Source organism: Branchiostoma floridae, chromosome 17 (assembly GCF_000003815.2).
Source record: "Branchiostoma floridae strain S238N-H82 chromosome 17, Bfl_VNyyK, whole genome shotgun sequence".
In the NCBI taxonomy this organism is placed as follows: Eukaryota; Metazoa; Chordata; class Leptocardii; order Amphioxiformes; family Branchiostomatidae; genus Branchiostoma; species Branchiostoma floridae.
Genome location: NC_049995.1, coordinates 8384100 through 8409948, shown reverse-complemented (window position 1 = coordinate 8409948; position 25849 = coordinate 8384100). Strand labels below are relative to the sequence as shown.

At 39.4% G+C, this 25849-nt stretch overlaps 1 protein-coding gene across 10 annotated transcripts in view; it reads left to right on the top strand.

The window, feature by feature from the left end:
* Nucleotides 1-25849, top strand: part of LOC118404799 (kinesin-like protein KIF13A) — an 86754-nt gene that overhangs the window by 46764 nt on the left and 14141 nt on the right. For 8 of the 10 annotated variants that reach the window (XM_035804149.1, XM_035804153.1, XM_035804152.1 and 5 more), the window contains exons 11-34: nucleotides 339-491; nucleotides 1191-1250; nucleotides 1694-1804; nucleotides 2329-2463; nucleotides 3783-3919; nucleotides 5009-5121; nucleotides 5832-5921; nucleotides 6564-6789; nucleotides 7675-7837; nucleotides 8487-8633; nucleotides 9018-9158; nucleotides 9949-10116; nucleotides 10561-10731; nucleotides 11319-11476; nucleotides 12314-12446; nucleotides 13582-13825; nucleotides 15299-15425; nucleotides 15785-15840; nucleotides 16156-16280; nucleotides 18352-18360; nucleotides 19211-19432; nucleotides 20154-20207; nucleotides 20586-20738; nucleotides 21497-21574. In XM_035804149.1, coding sequence (XP_035660042.1) covers nucleotides 339-491; nucleotides 1191-1250; nucleotides 1694-1804; nucleotides 2329-2463; nucleotides 3783-3919; nucleotides 5009-5121; nucleotides 5832-5921; nucleotides 6564-6789; nucleotides 7675-7837; nucleotides 8487-8633; nucleotides 9018-9158; nucleotides 9949-10116; nucleotides 10561-10731; nucleotides 11319-11476; nucleotides 12314-12446; nucleotides 13582-13825; nucleotides 15299-15425; nucleotides 15785-15840; nucleotides 16156-16280; nucleotides 18352-18360; nucleotides 19211-19432; nucleotides 20154-20207; nucleotides 20586-20738; nucleotides 21497-21574 — 3174 coding nt within the window. Of the gene's footprint in view, nucleotides 1-338; nucleotides 492-1190; nucleotides 1251-1693; nucleotides 1805-2328; nucleotides 2464-3782; nucleotides 3920-5008; nucleotides 5122-5831; nucleotides 5922-6563; nucleotides 6790-7674; nucleotides 7838-8486; nucleotides 8634-9017; nucleotides 9159-9948; nucleotides 10117-10560; nucleotides 10732-11318; nucleotides 11477-12313; nucleotides 12447-12528; nucleotides 12562-13581; nucleotides 13826-15298; nucleotides 15426-15784; nucleotides 15841-16155; nucleotides 16281-18351; nucleotides 18361-19210; nucleotides 19433-20153; nucleotides 20208-20585; nucleotides 20739-21496; nucleotides 21575-25849 lie in introns of all 10 variants that reach the window. The other 2 variants (XM_035804147.1, XM_035804148.1) reach the window with 2 other exon arrangements.

The window sequence follows — 25849 nt, the reverse complement described above, 5'->3', positions numbered from 1 at the left end:
TGGACTGTCACAAAATATTTGTTTTAAGATGTACAAGTCATTCTGAATAAGAATCCAAGTGGACTTAACCCAAATTAATTTGACTGATCAACTCCAGTCTTTGTCAAGGAATTACAAAGACTAAGAGTTGATAAGTCAAAATGGGTAAATCTTACATGGGTAAATCCTCTTCTTGTATTGGAAATAACAGTTTAACTTTATTCAGATGAACTTTCAAAAAGTGTTCCTTTCCTAGCGTTTGCATGAATTTTATGCAGTTTGTACAAAGTTTATAAAAAGTTGTGCAGATGCTCAGACTTCCCTTATAATGAGTTTAATTTTTCTGTATGTTCTTCCAGGACAACCTAGGTGGAAACAGTAAGACAGCCATGATTGCTACCATCAGCCCTGCCTTAGACAACTATGAGGAGACTCTCTCTACTCTCAGATATGCTGACAGGGCAAAGAGGATCGTTAATCATGCTGTCATCAACGAGGATCCTAATGCTAGGGTAGGTTGTTGATGATTGTTATCATTTTATACAATATACATAAGTTTGCGGGGATTTAATTTCACGGTAACGGGAAAAAGGACTGTTCGCTGCAGTTTTAAGTTCGCGGTAGCACCACGCACTGTCGTCTCTTACTGCCATTGCGGTGGTTTTAAATTTGAGATGAAGTGGCCACCGCCAAAACCGCAACCATAAAACCACCGCGAACATTTCTGCATGTATAGTACCTTGACTCTAAAAGGCTTGCTAAACTGGGCTGAGGTTTCCATTTTTGTGGGTGTGGCCTCTAATCACCTGTCAACCAATCAGGAATCGGCTTTACCTTTGGAAAATATTTAGGAGATTCTTTGATTGGCTGACAGCTGTTTAGAAGCCACACCAACAGATTCTGAAAACACAGCCCAGTTTAGCAGAGCATTCCCAAGGTATATTGTGTAGGCCATTTGCAATGCTCTAAATATGAGAAATGTGTTCCTCTATATATTAGGAATGACAATTATTTTACAATATGAATTATTTACAAATATTAATGGCAATGTAACAACTTGTCTAGACATGATTTATATTTTACAGAATACATTGTACATTGTGCTTTGATTGTGTTGCAAAGTTTTCTTTTACTAGTCCAAGACTTTTTATTACCATGATTATCACACTTTGATTCTTACCATACAACTGTATGTCATCCTTTACTTGCAGATAATCCGAGAACTTCGGGAAGAAGTTGACAAATTAAAGGTGCAACTGACTGAGGCAGAGGTAAGAATTTTTCTTCTTTTTAAAACAGTGTCAGGCATAATGAAAAAGGGAACAATTATTGCATTCATTTGATAGCAAAGTGATCTGTTGGACTAAAGATGCAATGATATTTCAAGATAATTGTCAGGGCATGATGTGATTGGCATTAAAACTATTGTGTGTAGTACATCAATGAAGATGGTAATGAGGTATGGTTCAAAAATTGAAAAAATAATGCTGTCTGAAATGTCTGATTGTTCACCAAACTTATCCAGCTGTTTGAGTAACTTTTAGTATTTTGTGTGTTGTGCATTATTTTTCCTCCAGTAACAACATTGAAAAGCATTTTGCATCTTTTGTTAGGAATTCTTTCCCTAATGGCAATGTTTCCTACTTTTAACCATGGATAAACCTGAAAAGAAGAGTCTTAAGACAAGTGAGAAACTGTCTTGTCCCCTCTATAGAGTCTTAAGGCTCCTGACTTGAAGGAACGTCTTGTCGAGTCTGAGAAGTTGATGAAGGACATGACGACAACTTGGGAGGAGAAACTTGCTAAAACTGAGAAACTGCACCAAGTAAGTCATTCCAGATCATAAGCAGAAGTTACTAGTAACAGGGAATGGATCGAAACTTTAGCTTGCAATGGTTGTAATGTTTTGTTTAATTCTCTGAGTCTACATGATTAATGTGGTGTTGCTATACTGTTCATCCTATGGATAAAGAGACTCTTTTTACACAACCATGTGTTCTTCACAACCAACGTTTTGGTGACCATCTGTCACCTTCTTTAGGGCAATTCATGGTTGTGTTGAGTCTTCATTCAATGACAGACCAACCTAATCTGGATGTACATCCTTTGCGTTGCTTTTTCTGTTTGCAGGATGGATTCTTAGGTCACAAATAGTATGGACAAGGGGGGGGGGGGAGTCTGCCATCTCTGATTACTTTTATGATAATGTTATGGAGCGTTTACGAACTCTAATAATAAACATTTAGATTCTCCTAGCTACACATGACATAAGCTTTGAGAGAAAATCAAACTAATTGGTATACTAACATGTGCAGACAAGCTGACCAAGTTGTGAATTCTCCCCACCAGGAGAGACAGCAGGCCCTAGAGAAGATGGGCATCTCTGTGCAGACATCTGGGATTAAGGTAGAGCAGGACAAGAACTTCCTGGTCAACCTGAACGCTGACCCCTCGCTCAACGAACTGCTGGTCTACTATCTTAAGGTGGGGTCAAACTTCATGTAATGTAACTAAATTTTGTGAGACAGTAAGAGTTTTTTGCAGTATCTTGGAGTCTGTGGTTTAAACAGTATCACTGTTAACACAATGAAAATGCTGACACCCGTAGCTGTGATGGCCAAAAAGTTACCACAAAAATCGTGAACACTGAAATAATTCAAGGAATAATTCAAGGTTTAAAATATCTTCGAGCTAGAAAGTTTAGAAGAAGAGATTCTATACAACATCACATTCTAGATATATTCTTGACTTCTAACGAAAAGAAGTAGCTAACGTGTAGATTTTGATAATCAGCTCTCCTCCTCCCCTAAAAAGTGAATAATTATTGCACATTTCAAACTTTTCGTCTTCGTAGCATGAAACTGAAACAGCGTATTGAGCTGACCATGCCCTCTTTGATATATCTAATGAAAAGCTGACAGAATGTCTGCAAGTCATTCCTCCTAAATAATTGATGATATAAAGTGATGAATAAATGATGTCTCTTGCATTCATGCGTGACATTTTCGTCAGTAAATCTTCAAATTCATCCTGACATATATAAATGGTGATATCAATCAATATTGAAATGTGAATCACATGACGTCATAATTCTTACATCTGGCACAAAACGTATGTATCATTATTGTCTGGGTGACGACATTACTTCATACAATGTAAAGTGGACTGTGAAACAGTCAGATTATCATTTTGTTGGGACACAGTATATCTGGAAAAGTGCTTTCTTCCAAATTGCTTCGTATAGACTGGCAGCATATCCCGGTAAGTTGGTATTGTGAAAATGATAGCTTTCTGGTAAATTAGATAAGGTGAGTACTTTGTGAAGGAGGCAAACATTTGCAAGTTAGCTCTGCTTCCTAAGTTTTTAGTTTCTGAAGTATACTGTAAATGCAGAAATGTTCGCCGTAGTTTTATGTTTGAGATTTTTGCGGTGGCCACTTCACCAAGAACTTAAAACCACCGCAAATATTTTTCCATTACAGTATGTGACTACAGTCTATGGCGCTACTGCAAACTTGAAACCACCGCGAACACTCCATTTTCCCACTGCAGCGAAAGTAAATCCCTGTGAACTTAAAATGCATTTTGCAGTGACTGTCCTTTTGTCAGAATCTGAAAGATATACACGTACATGTACATGAATTTATTATAATAATTGTAGCCAATTCTGTGAAACTCTCAATTGAGTTATTTTAGCAATGACTTTCTTATAGATAACATACTTGTTAAACAAGGTAACCAGATGTCCTAAAAACTCTGAAAGTTTTCCAGTTTTACTGAACTCATTTTCCTCCCTTCCCCAGGATCACACCCTAGTGGGCCGTCCCGATGCCCCCACCCCTCAGGACATCCAGCTGAGCGGTCTGGGGATCCAGCCGGAACACTGCATTATCGACCTGGAGGGGGAGGACGTCTATATCACCCCCATGCCTGAAGCAAGGTGGGACGGTCCAGAGAATTTCTACTGTAACTGTATAAATTTGCTAAGTTGTGATATGACATAGCCTCAAAGTAAGTCTATATTGAAGACTATATCAAGGAGACTATAATGAAAGCTGACCAACAAGACCACTTGTTGGATCGATAGATTCTGGTCTATGTAATGTGGACAGGTGGTCACTATAGCCAGAATTCTTAAAGGTCTATTACGCAGTTATTTGCGCTTCAAACTGAAAACAAAAAATCCATTTTCCGGCCATTTCTTTATATAGTTAGTTGAATCAAGCCTACCACGTTACGGAACACTATTCAAGGCATGTCAGGAGTCGATATTTTCCCTGTGCGAGCGCGTTTGAAAACCTGGGAATCTGCAAGCCCGCGCTGGGTTTCAGCCATTTTGTTTCTTCACCGACGAAATCCGAGTAGTCCCGAGTCTGCCCGAGCCTACCCGGAGATTGGTCACGTGGTTCACCGTGACCTTTCGCACGCACCCGGAACTCACCGGAGATTCCCGACCAATAACCGTTGATGATTGATTCTTGTTTGAATTCTCACCAGTGCCTAACTAAGGGGTCAACAAGTTACAGCGCGCGTAGGACGAAATGTTTGTAGGCTAATTCTCTACGTTACAAACGTGAAATAATGACACAAAAGTGTCAAAAAGTGTCAAAAAGTAGTAGTAAATCTGAGATTTCTTAGTTCTAGAATATTTCAAATTTGAGCGCAAATAACTGCGTAGTAGACCTTTAAGGCTTGTGTCAATGGGAAATATTATCACTATAGCCAAGATTCTTAATGATTGTGTCAATGGGAGAAGTTAACTTATTTTCCAGGTAGTCCTTATGCAATCTTTAAGGTAGTCACTTGTAGTTGTACAGGTTTAACTGCATATTAATGACCAGGTGGTCCTTATGCAGAGGTGTTCACAAAGTACAGGTTTGACTGTACATGTACATGTATGTCAATGACCAGGAGGCCACTAGTAACAGGTTTAACTGCATAGTACCAACCAAAGCATACTCTGATGAAAACATAGACTGTGCTGTGGGTACTTGTAATCAGCAAGTCAACTGTGGTTTAATTTTCTTAGATGCTGTGTGAACGGTGACTGTGTGACTCAGAAGACGTTACTAAGAAACGGGAACAGGATCTTCCTTGGGAACCACCACTTCTTCCGTATCAACTGTCCCAGATCGGGAGTTGGTAAGTACTGTAAATCTTGAAATATTAGCAACTGTTTATGGTGACCTCTCCATGAAATTGTGACACTAGGAACATGTTTCCATAGCATAACTACTGGATATGATGTACATGCTACAGAATTGTATCAACTGCAAACTTAAAACATGTCTTGAAGAAAACTTTTCCCCTCCTACCAAAAAAGTAAGCCCCCAAGAAAATAGATGAATTTACTACTCAAACTTGTGTTAGTCTGTGACACAGCCAGTCTCCCCCTACCTTCTGTTCATTTGGTATGTTCCACTAAAAATATCATCTGTCACACCTTGGGAAAGGTGGAAGGTCAGGTTCTTTAATTTTGTAGGTACAATGAAGTTTGCCTCAGGCGAAGGGTGACACATTGTGCTAGTTGTTCCTCGCCAAATTGTCTGACACCAAAAGTCACCTAAGGCTATACAGGAGGCTCTGCGATACTGTAAGGCTATTGAAAAGGTCTAGGAAAATGTCTGTTCAAGTGTAGGAGGGAAATGTGGGAAGATACAAGCTCCTAGTTTGTTGTAGGTATGTTAATACGCAGTCATTATATGTAGTCTGTATATGCTTAAGTAGGTTGAAACTTCATTTGAACATACAAAAGTACACCTTGATAGGAAAGCCTACTGTAACAATGAACTCATTGCATAATCATACCATGCCTGTTGTAAGATATATTTTTTTGCCCCCCTCCCCCCCAGGCTCTGTGGCCTCCACCCCTGATGTTGAGGTGTCCCGTGCTGACTATGACTTCGCCCAGAATGAAGTCATGATGGTGGAACTCATGAATGGTAAGTGCTGCTAATGATAAGAAATTCACATAGTTTCCATGTTAAGTAAAGCAATTTTAGTCAAGACAAAGGTAACTTTTAGGTGGCTGTACAGGTAGGTTTACAGAAGCATGGTCTAAATAGCTGCTCTATCCAAGGGCAATGCCACTTTGGTGAGAGATTTTTGGTGGGTATCAACACCACCCTGCAGTAATGCAGAATGTTGGATACTTCTCCAAGGACATTGAGACAAACGTCACTTCTCAAACTGTGAAGTTAACTCCAAGTCAACATCATACAGCATTCATCAGAAATAGATTCCACAGTTCCATTGCCATACATGTATCTAAAAAATACATGATATCAAAGGAGAGTAAGCTTAAGAAATTTTATTCTATAGACAAAAATAGCAACAATGAGATGTATGGCAATACTTCCCTTTATTTTGGTGGACAAGAATTTTTATCTAAAATAGTAGAGTATTGATGTGCATTGCATATTGCTGAAGATTTTCATGTAGACAGTGCAAAGAAAACTCACACGCACACACACACACACACACACACTCACTATCCGGTTTATCGTCCGTTGTTCCCCATCCTGTGAGAGTTAGACGTGCTTGCTAAAAAACTAGTAAAACAAATTTTCTGTATCCCTCCCCAGACCCCATCCAGAATGCCATGAAGTCCCTGGAGTCCCAGCATGAGAAAGATAAGGAAGGAGCACTGGAGAAGCAGCGGGAGATGTATGAGAAGAAGCTGGAGGTTCTCCGGCAGCAGCTCAGCTCCCCGGTACAGAACAAGCAGACGGTGGAGTCCTTCGGTGGGCTGTCCCACGGGGTCAGTAACCCCAACCTGCACCCCAGGTACACACAGTGGGTGGAGGAGAGGTGAGCAAAACATTGTTTGTTTGTTTGTTTTATTTGGATCTCCTGGTACCGCTATTCTTCCTGGAGTCCGACACTTATAGGTATATACAATAAAAACGAACATAATCAACAAAACTTATACAATTGGTAAACAGAACAGTAACAAAATTAACTGAAGCAACTTAAATTGAACGTGAGAGATCAGAGGTCAAATTAAAACATCAGAATTATCTTCTGGGATTTGTATGCAGGAAATAAATGGAAATAATGTTTAACAAAACATACTTGACTTGAATAAACTTAATATGCAGCTGGAAGTAGGTCCAAAATAAAGTAGTCGTAACAGTAAGGAATGATCATATAACATTCTTTCTTCTTTTTTTTAAAGATAATTTCTCTTCTGAAGTTCACAAAACAAATGATATATTTTGTGCAATATATCATGTGGTAAGGAGAGGGTCCTGTAAAGCATTAAGTTGCTTAATTTCATTTTGAAAAACTCAGAAAATTCATGTACGTGTATGTCAACGGAAATATTAGTAAATCTGAAGGATGTATGTCACCTCACCAATGAACTGAATTTTGTCACTGTAGTCAGTGACTATACATGTATAACCACCATCATGATCATAGTATTTTTAAAACAAATTTTGTTATTTGAGTCCTCATGTGCCTTTGCGCCAAAGTACAGCTTAGCCAAGGAATAAATGGGATATTTTCAAAAAAGCCATTTTTAAAAATGCCAATACCATTATAGATTTTCTCTTTGCACACATGTCTGCTTCTACATTTACATGTATATTGTATGTACACATCTCAAGTTTGGACTATATCATAAGTCAGGTTAATTTAGATGCTCATGTGTAATGTGAAGTAAAACACTGATCCATCCCTCCATTCCTACAGAGATGAATTGTTCAGACAAGGCCTAGCCAAGCTGCGTGAGGAGATTGTAAAAGCCAACGCGCTGGTGCGGGAAGCAAACTCCCTAGCCCAGGAGCTGGAGAAGATGACAGAGTTCCATGTGACGTTACAGATCCCTGCATCCAACCTCAGTCCCAACAGAAAGGTGGGAGATAAATCTAAGTTAAGTTATGTGACTGTGTAGTTCACAAGTATTGTATGGTGTCTGTGTCTATATGTGTCCAGGGAGTCCTGAAAAACAGGCTGAAGTCTGAGCGATGTAACTCTGGTAAAACAAATGAAATGAAATGAAATGAAATGTTGACTTGAACTAAGCAGTACAGCACTTTAAGCATGATATCAATGTGAAGATTGTTTTGGAGAATAGTTTTATACAGAATCTGATGGATATCCCAGAAGAAGCATCATTGTTTTCCCAGTAGGGAATAACATTGTTTTTACTGTTGTGTTCTTTGTCTGCTTCTTCTGCCAGTAGCCAATCAGAGCTTAAATTGGATATTAGCTGTTGTAAATATGAGCAATTTGTTCTTTTTTCCTCGCACACAATACTATAGGGCAAGCCTAATGGTGTACTACATTGTATAAAACATTTTACTCCTGAAACTGTGTGTAAGATACATGTACTTTCCCTCAGACTCTTTTTTTTCATGTTGTCCATACAAGTAAGCATTAAATTCTTGAAGCCAAGAACCAACAAATTAAGGTCTTGCCTTTATGTATAGTGTCATAAACTAAAGTTGCAAAAGCTGTTACAGACATGTCACATCTGAATATGGGTTGTTCCATTTTTCCAGAGGGGCATCATTATCAGTGAGCCAGCCATCCAGGTGAAGAGGAAAGGGCGGAGCACGCAGGTGTGGTCCATGGAGAAACTGGAGAACAGAATCATCGACATGAGAGACTACTATCAGGAGGTCATGGAACAGGGCAGGGAGATCCAGGTAAGGGAAGGAGTGAGGGATAGAGAGAGAAAAGGATGAAGAAATGGAGGAAATGATTTAAAAAGTGAAGATGGAGGAACACAAAGCCAGGTGTCAAAAGGGAAAAGCAGGGTGGAAAAGAAGTGAAATTGGAAGATGAAAAAGCTGTTAGAGATGGAAAGATGAAGGAGGACCAAAGAAGTGTATTGGTGAATCTTAACCTTGTCCCTGCTGACTAACCCCATAACCTATAGGGAACTGGCAGCCAAATAGCTACCTCAGTGTGCCAATGGTTAGAAATCAGTAACAGTTACAGTGCATTTTATAGCAGTAATTTAAAACCAAATGAAGAATATCCAGAAAGTATATGAATTTTAAATCTAAAAATTCATTTTTCTTTCACAGGACATGGAAGACAGAGAAGACCCGTTCTATGAGTCCCAAGAAAACCATAACCTGATTGGTGTAGCTAACGTGTTCCTGGAGTGCCTGTACCACGACATCAGGTTTGAGTATGCTGTGCCTATCATCAGCCAACAGGGAGAGGTAAAACTTCCCTTTTGTTTCGATTCTGTCATTGGTACTGTTATAAAGTTATTGGCATGCACAGTTATATTTGTACAAATACTACAATCATCATTATAATTTCCTGGAGTGTCCCTTGAATCTGTATTCTGTGTAGGCTCGTTTTGGAAGAGTAAAATTGTGTGTTTTTCTTGGGGGTTTCTTAAAACATGCTTTAAACCCTCAAGCGAATAGTGTTGCCCTGATACAGCAAAGTTTGGGCATTCTGGTGTTAGATTCCACCTCGTATATGTATGTAGGTTTTTTTTCCGGCAATTGTTACAACATCCATATTGTTGGTACAGTGTTACTTTGTCTAACAGACACTTCATACATTCACAGGGCTCAAAATACTTTTTCTGCATACCTGCACTGGTGCAGGTAACACTGAAAATTACCTGCACCAGACAAATTTTACCTGCACCACTCTGAATTTAGGAAGTATGGATCCTACTAAAATTGTTGAGGAACCATAAATTGCTATTTTTTTCTTCTATACTTAATAGGTGGTAACAGTCAATACAGTTGATAGCAATCCACATACACCTACAACATATGACATCTACATGTACATGTATAAGACCCAGTACATGGACCAGTGCAGGTTAGGTGCAAGTAGACATCAGAATTACCTTCACAGCTCCAATTTTACCTGCACTAACCTGCATATGCAGGTGGTATTTCGAGCCCTGATTCAAGATGAACCTGTAATTGGAAGCACAAAGCAGTGGTAAGTTCCAGTATTAACACAGACTGTTGTACACATTATCAGGCCTCAGGAAGACTGCATGTCGAGGTGGTTAAAGTTGCAGGCACCATCCCAGACCGGCTCCAGGCAGACGCTCGCTCTGATGGAAGCTCCAGCGAAAGTCACAGCAGCTTCGAAATCATCGATCAAGAAGGAGAGGGGGCCCCGCTGGGTGGTCCACTGACATTCAGGGTTAGTGCCTGTTAAAAAGTTTGTGGGTTTTAGTTCAATGGAGGAGTTCCATTTTGCTTCCTAATGGTAATGTAATGATGATGAAGATGATTTGCTTTTTCATTCAAGTTTCAAACATTTCAGTAATCATGATAACAATTGCAGCTGGAAACAAAAATTTACACAATATTAATAAGGGATAGGATTGAAATGTTGTATACATTTTTTGTAGGCTGGGTAAACTTAAAGCAATGATATGATAATTATCAATATTAGTCTTATTATTATAATATTAAGGTGGCCTTAGGTCTTCTGTGTACTGTGAGTGCCAAATACTAGTAAATTTGGAATGAATGGAAATAAAGGGCAAAAAGACAGACAATGCAATCACCTTATTGCACAAACTGTACCTTATCTATTGGTTTTCTAATGGCCAGTAAGATATTTTTTTCTTTATTTCCACAGTTGAAGATTCTTGAGGCCACCGACCTCCCTCCATCGTTGTCACACTTTGTGTTCTGTCAGTACACATTCTGGGGCCACCCCTCGTCTGTAGTGGTACCTCCCGTCATCAACCCGGAGCTACCGTCCTACCGATCTGTTAAAGGCACCACCATGAGGTTTGAACACTCCAGGGTACGTGTACCTCCATGAACCAATAGATGCCTCTACTCTTACGTGTCTTAGAAATCCACACATTCAATTATTTTTACATTTAGGCCATGCTGATTTGATTGTATGAATGACATCCTCTGATCACTCCAAATTTGATGCAAGTATATGAAAAAGGAAGGTGGGCAAAAAAGTTTGTGACATTTAAGTGGTCAGGATTTAGGTTGAACAAATAACTGAACACACTTCACATCTTCTCTGATTTTGGAAAACTTAATTATCATACATTTTCCAATGTTGTTGTGGTCATCCATATACATTTTGTATTCACGTCAGTATAGGCTTATACACTATTAGAAGTCCCTTTATTGTTGAATGGTCTCAATAGACAGGACTGGTTTGAATGTTCTCACTTGAAAGTAAATCTTGAAAAGTTTCCATCCACCAGCTTGTTTAAGCTGGTTTGTCAGTTTGGTTTTTGCATAATTTCACCACAGTACTTTGGCCTTGTAATGCATATTATTTGTTTCAGTATTTTTTCTTAGCTCAGTTTATTGCTCCATACATTCATTGTTCAACCAATGATGCATTGATTTGTATTTCTCCTACAGGAGTTCACAGTAAATGTTACAGAAGAGTTCATGGACTTCCTAGAGAACGGTGCGTGGTCAATAGAAGTGTGGGGACACAGGAGTGCAGGGTTCGACTCTACCAAGCCTGGCTGGGAGGTGGACCATGTCTCACAGAAGGCAAAGTCTCTCAGTGACAGGTCAGTTGTCATCATCATCATTTTTGGCAAGAGTTCCTGTGTGCCATGTTGTTTTCATGATGTTGTTTTCATGAGGTGCACCAATACATTTATATCCCTGGCAGTTTGGTCAATTTAGGTCTCACAAGACTGAAATAACTGTGTCTTGGCCTCTAAAGTAGCAGCACACATGCCAGCTTAGCCTTGTTACTGTAGCAGTGTCGTGCAAATCTAAGTCTTTTCCCCCCTGATGGTAGTGCTATAGTCAGTTTTACTGCCATCTTTCAAGGTTCAAAAATGTTGTGTCATACACCTGGTAACTGCCATGTATTGATTCCTCAAGAATTGCACAGTGAATTACTCAAGCGTTACCAGATAGATTTCTGAATGGTCACTTATTTCAGGTAGAATCCCATTTGTCAATAGCTGACAGAAGGTAGTGGATGAAGTGGGTCATGGTTTAAAGACACATATGTATGTGGTAGTGGCTGGCCTTAGGGGCATGTTTGGGCATGACACACTCTCTAAACACGAGTCAGGGGTAGGAGGAACTCCTTGCATCCTTGGTCGGAAGTCCTCCTAGGAGACGGAAACTCCAAATAACAAGATGCATCTGCTGGAGCCATTTTATATGTGGCAGTTCCTGCACCCTTGGGACTACGGGCATCAGTAAACAAGAGGGTGGAGAAAGAATTGCACACCCCTCCTTCACCATAAAAAGTCGTGTGCAGGTCAGGCAAACAGGTCGCAGAACCCACCTTCAAGTGACTGTTTGCCTACTCATTTGTCAAAATGAAACTATACGTGTGTCATCCACCTAAATGATGATTGAAGGAACTGTACTCTGTTGTGCTGTAGATGGGGAGAGCTGATCAGGAAGATCGAGCTGTGGGTGGAGATCCAGGAGCTGAACGAACAGGGGGAGTACACACCTGTAGAGCTACAGGTGAAACCAGAGGTGCTGACAGGTGGAGTCTTCCAACTCAGACAGGTGAGACAAGCAGCATACCTGAGGTTAGATTACTGTACTGTTAAGATGATACACACCTGTAGAGCTACAGGTGAAACCTGAGGTGCTGACAGGTGGAGTCTTCCAACTCAGACAGGTGAGACAAGCAGCATACCTGAGGTTAGATTACTGTACTGTTAAGGTGATACACACCTGTAGAGCTACAGGTGAAACCTGAGATACTGACAGGTGGAGTCTTCCAACTCAGACAGGTGAGACAAGCAGCATACCTGAGGTTAGATTACTGTACTGTTAAGATGATACACACCTGTAGAGCTACAGGTGAAACCTGAGATACTGACAGGTGGAGTCTTCCAACTCAGACAGGTGAGACAAGCAGCATACCTGAGGTTAGATTACTGTACTGTTAAGGTGATACACACCTGTAGAGCTACAGGTGAAACCTGAGATACTGACAGGTGGAGTCTTCCAACTCAGACAGGTGAGACAAGCACACCTGTGCAGCTTCAATGACAGAGATAGAAGGTTCCACGTGTATTGGCTGATGTGATATAGCAAGCATTTAGAATTTCTTTCTCATCATTATCATTTTTGATGGCTCGCCCAGACTCATGTCACTTCTTGACTCTTGTCACTTCCTGTATTCAATAAAGTTTATTCGTCAGTCATTGACAATGACAATGACAATGATCTTTATTGCATATTCCTGCCCAACATGGGCTAAATGCATTGGGTCGGATAACTTAAGTATACGTGAAACAGGTTCCATCTTATATCATCTAAAATCTACATTTATAAACGTTTGCTGAAATTTGTTGTTACACGTCTTCTCTTGGACTCAGAAAAACTAACAGATATCAGATCCAAGGCTGCAAAGGCTGTTAAATTCAATAGAGAGAAAACAGTTCTCAAAGTACAATTGTATACATAGTTTGCGTTTGAAGGTATTTATCTGTATGATATTCTGACAGTTGTCCACACTGCTACTCCTGTAGCTATTAGCAAAAGTTCACTTAAAAACATATTTATTCTATTTTTCTGTGAAAGACTGTTGCAGAAGCTCATTTTTAATTCTAGGGCACTGACACTCATTCACTGTCTGCCTCGTACAGTGTTTCTCCCTGTAAGTACACTATAACTGTTTCTTTTTCTACAGGGTCATTCCAGACGAATCCAAGTAAAGGTAAAACCAGTCCACAACTCAGGCACCCTCCCCATCATCTGTGAGAGCATCACATCCATCGCTGTCGGCTGTGTGGCCGCCCGCAGCAAACTGCAGAAGGGGCTGGACAGCTACCAGGAGGACGACCTGACTCTGCTGAGGGAACGTTGGTCGGAGGCCCTCATGAGGAGGAGGGACTACTTAGATAAACAGATTCAACAGATGATCAACAAGGAGTGTGAGTTTATTTAACCTTTAAACAAAAGTTAGCTTTAAACAAATGTAGACAGTTATTAGGAGGACCTAACATTGTTGAGGGAACGTTGGTTGGAGGCCCTCATCAAGAGGAGGGACTACTTAGATAAACATATTCAACAGATCAATAAAGAGTGCAATTTATGACACTTAGAAAATGAGAAAATAAACAATTAAAAGTTAAGAATTGATACTTGCTTGGAGAGACTACTTGTAGGTAGATAAACCAATCCAACAGATGACTAACAATGAAGGAGTGTAAGTTTACACAATGGTTTATCTCTCTTTGGTACATATGTACATAACTTTCAAAAAAGACTTAACTATCAATCCAATACATGTAGGTAAAGGCTTGTCGTTCTGCATTTCTTCCAAGTCCCATTGCTTAACTTGAATGTGTGCCTGTAAGTGTAAGGTTATGTGAAGAAGTTGTGTGTCATTCTACCTTGAAAACTCTGTACTTAGAATTGAAATTCACTTCCTCACCATGGTTGAAGTTGAGTCTCCCTACATGTATATGTAACAGGATATGTATAGACTGGTCTGTTTTGGACAAAGTCTATCTTGAAGTATTGCATGTATATTTGAGGTTAAAGGGGCATTCCACTCCAACGGGACTGTTATTTTCCGATAGATATTAATTGTAGAAGTGACAAATGTATGCTATGTAACATTATACGATAGAGTAACCATTAGCCCGACGCGCATTAAAAAGCATTCAGTCTTCCACAAAACTCCCCAAGTACCCTCTAATTAAATTAAATCAATCTCAGCCTATGGCTGAATACAATGTGCCTGACAACGCCTGGCTTAAGTTAGGAAACAAAGCTAATTTCAGGGGCGCTAAGAAAAACACGTCTTGATATATAACTTTATTGCACAACAATTGTACGAGGTACAAAGTATGGCATCTACATAACTACAGTGCTATAACTTAACTTAGGGCTTATCTAACTAATACAGGAGTTGTAGTATGGGATAAGTTTCTTACAATCATTGGAGGCTTTTACAATCATTTGGGGAATTTCTAATGTCAAAACCTTCTTTGATATATTTTCCTATATCTGCCATGCAGGGATTGTCACATGTCATTATGTATCTGAATTTGCACTTCAGGTCCATTTGGATAAATCCTTGTGTACAAAATGACAGTGTGTTCTTTGATATTTTGTGTACAATTGACCTTCTTGGTGTGGTAAGCGCCCCTCATTTATGCCGAAAATATTCACGATCAAGGAAGTATCTACACGAATAGGGAAAGCATGGGTAGGGTCCGCATGGGTTTAGTGAGTGTAATATTGTTTTACAAACACACGTTGCGTTATTCGCCACAAGTAGAATTCCACAAAAGTTCGGCTGATCATGTATTCATTGATACATTATCTATTGGAAAATAACACTCCCTTCTGGAGTGGAATGCCCATTTAAAACTTGTGTCTTACATGATTTCTTGTAGACAAGACAGACAATGATAAGGAGCGTGAGGGGAGTCTGATTGACCAGTGGGTGTGTCTGACAGAGGAGAGGAACGCTGTCCTGGTGCCGGCTCCTAACAGTGGCATTCCTGGGGCTCCTGCAGACTGGTGAGTTACACAGCTCTTTACTTCTATAATATCATATGACTTCACCCCAATTTATTATTACAATGTTAGCCTGTGTGTGTGTCTGTGTATATGTTGGCATTTTTTGTGTGTATGTCAGGCAATCTTGGTAGACTATGGCAATCCTGGATTGAATGTGTTAGGAGGGACAACATGGTGTGCGGTTTAACTAGGGTCAGGCACGCTGGGCAGAGCTGCAGCATGTGTGTGTGCATGTACAGTGTACATACGTTTCTTGGTGCTGCTATATGTCGGCATGGCTAAGGGAATAAAAATATCATGCAGCCATAGATATATTGCTGGACACTTCCGTAACTTTATCTCCTCACAACTTGTTGTAGGTCACCTCCCCATGGTATGGAAATCCACATTCCTGTCCTGTTCCTGGATTTAAATGGTGAGAAATGATACACTAACTATTGTTTCATTTGAACATACACTGTAGCCTTTGCTTAGAAAATTTGATTGTTCCTCATTATTGCTCTGTACAATGTACAAAGCCTTTTCTGATTGGCAACCACACATACTGGTGACTTAGTAATATTACTTGCACACATGTTCATGAATGTGTGTTAAATTGGGTAATTCAAATGTTACAATTTCTTTATCATTCAATGGATAATGTCCTGTATTGCTAGAGCTGTATGGTCAGATTACCTCTTACAATACAAGAATTAGAAAATGGTTTTACCAGTAGCCACTCCTTCCCCAGCTGATGACATGAGTACCCCAGGACTACGTGAGGGTCCTCAGGCTGCAGGAGTCAACTCTATCCTACCCAAGGAACATGGGACCAAACTCTTCAACCTGCCCATCATTAAATACATGGAAAAAGATGTAAGTCTCTAATGACTGCTGTGGTGTGGATTTTCCCTGGTACATGATGTCTCAATCATAAGAACCATTCTGTACAATTCTTATGAATGGTCATCTATTTGTAAACTTATAGAAAGTTGGTCTTTGATCTAGCACAAGCAAAGCAAGATTTGCTAATAGTTTTTCTAAGTTTTAAAGTTTTAATTGTCTTAACAAGTTTCTAGTTTTTGTTAGTTCTCATTGAGTAAGTATCAAAGATTTGGGTGGATTTTCATTTTGCTTTGCGTTAGAACAAGGTCCAGCTTTTTACAGAGACAAACATTATTGATTTCTTATTGTGTCAGTTGACATTCAGTTTTCATGGTTTCTATCTATCCTCCATCAACTCAATTCTCACTGATGTGGTTATGATCTATCCAATGTACTTGGTCTGAAACAAGTATGTTTCAATTTAAATCATGTGGATTTTCAAGATTCTGAAGAGATATGGAGTTTGTATTGAATTTGGATGCCAGATTGCATTTGAATGATCTAAATCAAGAAAATGACTTGCATCTTGTTTGTTTTTCATTTTTGTTTCTTGATTATGCCGAATAGCATTGGAATGTACAATGTATTGTGTCACTAAACAATATGAAGATGTCCATTGTGCATTTTTCTTTTTATCTATTGGCTTTTCTGTCACATTGCTGCATCAGTTTTGAAAAAGGAAATATTGCATTCATTATATATTTTATGCTAAAGCTTCAATGGTGTTGTAAATCGGCGCTCAGTGGTTTAAGCTTTATTTGCTCTCCATTTCATTTCATTTCATTTTGTACCAGACTTTGCTTCATGTAACTGTACACTTAAAGGCATACTACGGAGTATTGGAACGAAACAAAAAGTAGCTTTCCCTACTTTTTCTTTACATTGTTAGTTCAATCAACCCTATAGCATTGCATACCAATATTCACGGAGAGATGCTACGACTGGGGGACCTACTGGTGGCAAGCATGCTGTTGCTTACAAACAGGAGGGTCTAACTAGGGAGGTCAACAGGTTACAGCGAGCCTAGAGCAGAATGTTTTGTAGGGTAATCCTTTATGTTGCAAACATGAAATAATGACACAAAAGTGTCAAAAAGTGGTAGTAAATCTGAGATTTCTTAGTTCTAGAATATTTCAAATTTGGGCGCAAAAAACTCCGTAGTATGCCTTTAATGCCTAGGTTTGCGCACAGCAATCAAAAGCAAAGGCACTAATCTGTGTGCAAAGCAAGGCATATCAGCCTGGTATCCATTGTATTGTAACTCAGGTTCGTTCCTCTAGATGTGATTGTTTTCCTGCTGAATATTCTTGTATCCTTCCCTATTTGGATATTTTAGCCTTGAATCATGAATTATTTTATGTAATAAAGGCAATATCTATAAGAAGCAGTGTAACAGGAGTCAAACAAACTATTTCCTGTTCAATCCCCATAACCAGTTACAGAGGACAGTTTGACTTTGAGCCAATCACTGAATCAGGGCTCTCACTTGGACTTAAGGCAAATGTTCAAAAGTCAATCATTCTCTATTAAATGCAGTGATTAACAAGTTTTCTAAAATTCACTTGACTGTCTTATTGGGCAAGCACATAAAAGATGTACTTGCTCAAACTAACTTTTCACACGCCCGAAGTTTAAATAGATGTATTTTCACTTCAAGCAATGGAATTCCTTTATCATTGGCTCTATTTTCCTGATTTGAACAATGATTGATGCCATGACTGTGAAAAGTAACTGGTAGACCAAAATCTCACTCATGGAAAAAATCTTACTTGCCCGATCAGGAAAGTGGGGTATGACATGCACTTGCCCGGGACAATCAGGCTAGTGGACTTGTCCAACGCTATAATGGGTGCCAGAATATTTGACATGGAAACAATCAGAGGAGCAAACTCAAGCTCTACCATATAATGGTTACCAGGCTAAGGCTTGTATCTCCCTCTCCAGAATGTGGTTTGAGTGTTTGCAGTGTTGTACAGCACGCTGTGTTGTTGCATGTTGTACTAACTAACCTTCCTGTTCCCTCTCTCCCTGTGCCTTTCATCCCATGTTCATCAACTGTCAGGAGCTGGAGGTAAATAAGACCATATACCATGCAATGTTGAAGGCCAGGGAGTTACTTATAGTGTATGCATTCTGAGAGTTGTACAGTATAGACCATACTTGGACTACATATTGTAGTACATTTGTGGTCCCTACTGTACAACTCTAGAGCTTTGGATATGAATTTTTATGATTGTGCTTCATGTATACATGTTTACAGTAAACTCATGTAAACTGCATTGTGGCGAACCTACATGTAGTAACGTATGTCATACTAGCCTGGGTACCATCATTCGTAGTAATGGCTGACTTAGCCTTTTAAAAACATTAAGCCAGCGGTTACTATGGAAGATAGTACCCAGGCTAGCGTCATACAGACAAGGACAGAAACTGGCTTCGTAGGGCTTCTTAGTTGATTTGACTGTTATTCTTTATGGCAAGTTCAATGCAACCTTTCAAAATTAATACTACATGGGCATTATCTCTAATTGGAATTTAGATCAGTCTTTAGAATTGTGTTGCAGCTAGTATTGGACTTTGATTTCAGAGCAATCATCACATTATTTTTTTATCAGATTAACAAAATATTTAATCCTCTGAGGATGACATTGTACAACATGGTTCAAGTTAAACATAATGGCTACAGTTTTTGCACATTCATTTCACTTTAAACTGCTACTTTGCAATTTACTAAAATTAAATGAACATCACTTGGCATAATCATATAGTGTGGACAAAGCAAAAAAAGTTGCCATGCCATCAAATTCTTAAAAATCATCTACAAAAACAGAATTATGAACCTTTTAAAAATTAGAGAAGCAATCGGTAAAAAAAATAGGTCAAGTTCAAAATCACACGTTCATGCTTGTTTGTTTTCCTAGGTGTGTGCTGTTGCATCCTGGGATAGTTCCATCCATGACTCCATCAACCTCAACCGCATCACACCGTCCAACGAGCGTGTTTACCTCATCACCAAGGTAACGGTGCGTCTGAGCCACCCAGCCTCCATGGAGCTGGTCCTGAGGAAGAGGGTCTGTGTCAACATCTACAAGAAACAGGGCTTCATGGCTTCTCTCAAGAAAAACCTGGACATCGGGCAGAAGGTGAAGTTACTGCTTCTTAAGTCCTAAACTCCACAAGAGGGTGTTATTATCCGATAGATATTAAATTTAAGAAGTAAAACATGCATGCTTCTTCGCATTATATGATAAAGTACACACTAGTCTTGCGTTTGTCAAAAAGCATTCAGTATTGTGCCAAACTCCTCAAGTACTCTTTAATGAAATTAAGCCCATGGCTGTGTTTGACAGCATGACCTTAAAAAAGTTTGGTTACAAAACCAGTTTGCAGTTCCTCATAATGTCTCTTGAGCATTGTTTCATGATTCTATTGCAATATAAGAAGACGAAAATGTATAATGTCTCTTGAGCATTGTTTCATGATTCTATTGCAATATAAGAAGACGAAAATGTAATGATACAGTTTTTAAGACTTTATATCCGTACACAAAATAAAGCGCTTACCAACAAGCTTTCGATCAGTCCTCTGATCCTTCTCAAGTTGTAATGACCCAAAACCCAAGTCAGTAAAGGGTCAAAGGTGCTTGTAATGTAATGCTTCAATTTGAGATTACAATGGCATTTTCAACCTCTTGTAATTAAGATTTGTTAGCATTGAAGTACATGTAGGTACATATTGAGAGCATTCGCTGTTTGGTGTCTTAGTACAAGTTGTCATTAACAGTGCTATCACTGACAGAGGTTGCAATTTGTGAGTTACAGGAAATATACGTCGTAACCTTTTCTTTTACATTTTATCTCACAGGACATGGTGACGGCTTGTGGCATCACGTATGAAGTTGTGTCCAACATACCAAAGGTACATATTATCTTTCTACCTGAAATCTGTTGTCTGTAGCTATCTAGACAATCAGACATGTAGGCATTGGTCCACTATCTATAGATTCGTCATACGAAGTTGAAATACAGGGAACAAATGAATATTGTTAACTGTGTACTTTTATAGTGATTTCATATAGCATTAGAAGGGAAAAGGGAGTTTTTGGAATGTTTAAGATTTGCAGAAACAATTCTGTAGTACACTAGTCATACAAGTGAGACATAGTGTCAACTTTTTGCTGGAGAGATCACAGCAAAAATGAAATCAACAAAAGATAGTAGACCATTAGAATCTTTGTTAGCATAATTATTGCAATTGTCAGTCACATATTTGTTCTAAGAATGTTTTTGTCCATAGGCATCAGAAGAAATCGAGGACCGTGAGACACTAGCCATGATGGCGGTATCAGGAGTGGACAATGAAACAACAGAGGGAGAATCCTACATCGAGAAATACACTAAGGGGGTGTCAGCTGTGGAGAGCATCTTAGCACTGGACAGGCTTCGTCAGGTACAAAGTCCTTCTTGTCTTTGTCTTCCTCATATTCCTTTTACTTGACGAGGTTTAAGTTTTGGTTACAGAAGCTAGAGGAGTTTTAAAATGAAGGACGCTTGAGTAAAGATGTTTATTCTTCATTGCTATATCTACTCACTGCAGGTTGTAACATGATTAATTGTTAAGATCCCTGTGAATGTGAATGTACTATGCTGCTGTGTTCATTGTATCCAGTAAAACATCATTGAAATCCTGGCTAGGACAGTAGGTCTTCTCCAGGGTGCTGAAATAAAAGATCTTATTAGTGTTTTCTTCTTTTCAGTTTTCTAAGTCCATGTTGTAAAATGATGATTGGTTCTGACTACTTCACATGTAAATGTGTATACAGCTGTGTTGAAATTCTGGCTTGGACGGTTGGTCATCTCCAAGGTGCTGAAATGAAAGATCTTATTAGCTTTCTCTTCCTTTCAGTTTTCTAAGTCCATGTTGTAAAGAAATGATTGGTTCTGAATACTTCACCTGTTAATTTGCATACAGCTTTGTTGAAATTCTGGCTTGGACGGTTGGTCTTCTCCAAGGTGCTGAAATGACAGATCTTATTAGCTTTCTCTTCCTTTCAGTTTTCAAGTACCAATCTGTCAATTCAACAGCCTACAATATAATCATATTGATGAAATGGAAATGATTATATGAAAACCATATCGGACAAACCATGTTGTGACAAATTGGATGGTGTTTTGTGATTCATCATTATCTCCTTTGTTCCTCGATAGGAAGTGGCAGTGAAGGAAACCCTGGCTGCGATTGGTCGTCCCCTGAGGAAGGTGGCCAGTGTCCCCAATATACAACAGGTTGGTATACTTGGAGCACTCTTTTTGATGACATTGAACTTCAACTTTAGATTTAAGAACCTTTGTCGAAGAAATAACTCCTAGTGTCATTATTGTGAGTGTGGTCACTGTCCTTTTTGCATAATTGATTCAGACCCATCTTTGAGGTACTATTTTGAAGAAGCTTTAGTTTATAATTTATGCTCATGAAGAAAATTTAAGTGGAAATGTGTAGAAAGTTTTCTTGCATTTGATTAAAACTCTATCCTTCAAAGGAAAATGGATATCACAAGTACTGTATTTCAAGGAAACATTACATGTGTGTTATTGCCCATTTGAGCTAGTACCCTTTTTTTGCGATGGTTTTGCCAAATTAGGAAAACACGATTGAAACTTACTGTTCTGTTTCCAGGTCAGCCCAAGAGGGAGTCGAAAAAAAACCCGTCCACATTCGGGAGTCTTTTCCCTCAACATGTCTTACCCAAATGCAGACTTGCTTAGACTTCAAATGGAGCAATCATTACATCTTCTATAATTATAAACATAATGATTTCAGGGGCTAACTCTGCTCAATCTTGAATAAACGCACATTTTTTTGGAGCTGCTCGAACATAAATCTACATTGTACAGTAAAGTGTGATGAAAGTTATAATATGCTGCATTATAAGTTTTATTTATTTATTTGTTTTGACTAAAAGTCATGCAGCCAGGGCCGCCCAACTACATGTAGCCCTGCTACAAAGAAAATGCATGCTATGGAATTAGGATTTGAACATACCGGTAAATGATTTAACTAATCTGAATATACCAAATATATTAACTTCTTGATGCTACTCACTTTGACTAGAGTTAGCCCAAAATAAATAAGATTAATAATTCTGAATAAGATGTATTGAAACCTTATCACAACTTGGTGCAATTCGTAATATTTCAATTCATGTTTAAAACGGACAGCAATACAACAAATTATTAAAATTATTGATCTAATTCCAATAGTATACAAATAATGATGAATGATAACACATGGGACATATTGATCAGTGTCCATAAATGTCAAATTAAAACCTGATTACTAATTAACAAATGAGAGAAAGAAGAAACAAGACATTGTCAACTGCAACAGTGTAGCAGTGAATAAGATCTTTAAGGTAACATCTAACTAAATACTGCAAACTAATTGCATTTGCACAGTGCTTCTATAGGATGCTTCAAGCTTGCTGGTGTGCTTGTGGCTGCTGTTGAATTCGCTTGAATAGGCTACTTTTAAATTAGTGTTGCAATCTCTTTCACAGCTTGAACAGTTTGTCCGAAAATGCCATGTGTACATCCTGTGGCAGGATTTGAATCTGATGTCCAAAGTTTGGGCTCATCCAAATTGTCCAGGCTCTGTCTTTGTCAAGTAATGAGCAACCCAGCGCTTCTTTAACTTCTCTGTTATTGCTTTTTCTATAGAGTAAATTGTGTGTGCTCATTGTCTTTCCTCACTATTCTAATTGAGTCAAGTTAGCGTTCCCAGCCTGTTTGCGCATTCCTTAAGAAGCGTAAACAGGTTGGGGGCGCGCCACGTGACCTCAATTACACCTGGACATACTCACCTGACACAGGGGTACTTATTACACTGAGAAATCTTGCATTTTGTCATTCGGAGCGGACGAGCCTCACCGCAGCGTAGGGGAAGCTTCGCTACCACGTTTCTCGTCTTCTTCACGTGCTATCGACTGTTTTTAGACCAGGTCTTCCCAGCGCGACAGATGCTGATTTTGAGAGCCCAGTGTGGTAGTCAGGTTTGGGGGATGGTTTACTCTTACCAAGGAGATTTAATAGCTCCTTGCTCTTTTTTATCGTCCTGGGGTTTGCAGACTACGGTTGGTCGGGTCGGAGAGCCCGAGTTTAGAGCCCAGGACGGGCAGTTTAACGTGGCAGCCTGGCGACGGAGTTACTTGAACGTTTTGGCCGCCTTAGAGCATTCTTCTTGGGGTTCACAGGTGAGACTTGATTAGGTTCCTTTGTTGTTCCTATTATTATTTTGTGGAGCTTGTCCACAGTGCTGCTTTTCCGTTTGGATTCCGCTAGTATTGTTTAACATTTTATGTGGGGGTAATCACTAGTAAATTGTTTTGTGGAAGCTATCCACTAGAAATTGTTTATCGTTTCCCCGGAAGGAGTCCGCTAATAATGTTCTCTCGCCTTATGTGGTGGGTAACCACAAGTAAATGATTTATTGTTTTGTGGAGGCTTTCCACTAATAAATTGTCTTTCGTTTCCGCGGAAGGAGTACGTCCGCTAGTAATGTTCTCTCGCCTTATGTGGTGGGTAACCACAGGTAAATGATTTATTATTTTGTGGAGGCTTTCCACTAATAAATTGTCTTTCGTTTCCGCGGAAGGAGTACGTCCGCTAGTAATGTTCTCTCGCCTTATGTGGTGGGTAACCACAAGTAAATGACTTATTGTTTTGTGGAGGCTTTCCACTAATAAATTGTCTTTCGTTTCCGCGGAAGGAGTCCGCTAGTAATGTTCTCTCGCCTTATGTGGTGGGTAACCACAAGTAAATGATTTATTATTTTGTGGAGGCTTTCCACTAATAAATTGTCTATCGTTTCCGCGGAAGGAGTCTGCTAGTAATGTTCTCTCGCCTTATGTGGTGGGTAACCACAAGTAAATGATTTATTATTTTGTGGAGGCTTTCCACTAATAAATTGTCTATCGTTTCCGCGGAAGGAGTCCGCTAGTAATGTTCTCTCGCCTTATGTGGTGGGTAACCACAAGTAAATGATTTATTATTTTGTGGAGGCTTTCCACTAATAAATTGTCTATCGTTTCCGTGGAAGGAGTCTGCTAGTAATGTTCTCTCGCTTTATGTGGTGGGCAACCACTAGCTGTGATCTCTAGTTTTTGGAGGGTATTATGTTTTTTATCCACCGACGACCATGTGGTGAGTTATTAATTTTAGCAGTTGCATTTTAGTGTGGTTTGCAGCTGTACGCTGTAATCCAACATGGCGCAGGTGGCGCATAATTTGGTTCCTCTGACGACCACGTGGCAAATGATTAGTTTAAACAATGGCATTTTGGTGTGGTTTATAGTTGTGCGCTTTAATCCAATTTGGCAGGTGAGGTCTTAGGGAAAGCCTGTACTAATTGAACTGATTTATGTGGAGGATAGTATATTTCATCGTTTTGTGGTGGGTTTCCTATGGCACGTAAATGGTTGGTTATGTAGAGGGAAATCCATTTGTCAATTTTATTCGTGTGTATAGAGGATTTAGTGTTTTATCTTCTTTTGTGTGGAAGGTATCCACTTGATTCATTTTGCCTGTTGTGGGGAGAGTATACCCACGGTTGTTTTTAATTGTTTTATCTCTTTTGGGTACGATATCCATGTTTTGCGGATGCAGACGTTTTATCGGTTGTGTGGAACGCATCTACTGTGAATACGTTTATTTACCGATTGTTGCTAGTTTACGAGGCGGCTAATTTCTGTATGTTTTTCCTTGGTTAGCATTGTTCAGAAGTTTTTAGACCTAGTAAGTAATGCTTTTTAGTTCCTTTTTCGGGGGATGTTCGACGGCGGGCACCGGGGTTTCCTATTATTACCCTTCTACTTCGGTAGGCCCACCAACCGGGGGCTGGTGCTCGTCCTAGGGCTGACCCTGTGTTAATCTTTATTTTTAAAATTGCATGTTTCTAGTCTGCTTGCCGTGTAATTATTGTTTGGAATGTCGGCTATTGAGAGAGACGGTCATTTCTTAGTTTGCAACTTTCCTTTTTCATTACAGTAAGAGTAAAAGTGAGTTGTTTTTGTTTGAGAATTGTCATCTCAGGGTCAGCCTTGGGACGAAATTAGTACTTGACTTAGTTAAAGGGTGTTTTTTCTAGGTTCGAGTAGAGGTTTGGGTTGAAAGAAGGGTTTGGATATAGGTTTGGGATAGGATAGAGGTTTTGCAAAGGATAGAGGTTTGGGATAAGTTTGAGGTTTGGGAAAGAATTGAGGTTTGGGAAAGGATAGAAGAATGGGAAAGGATGGAGGTATGGGGTATTAGAGGTTATTTATACTGGTGTCTGCCTTAGCATACCGCATTACGTACACGGAAGGGAGATTGCGGAGGACTTTTTTGCCCATACCTTACCCTCTCTTCGGAGCATGCCCGGAGGTCAGGCAGGATATAGTACTATTCTAATTGAGTCAAGTTAGCGTTCCCAGCCTGTTTGCGCATTCCTTAAGAAGCGTAAACAGGTTGGGGGCGCGCCACGTGACCTCAATTACACCTGGACATACTCACCTGACACAGGGGTAC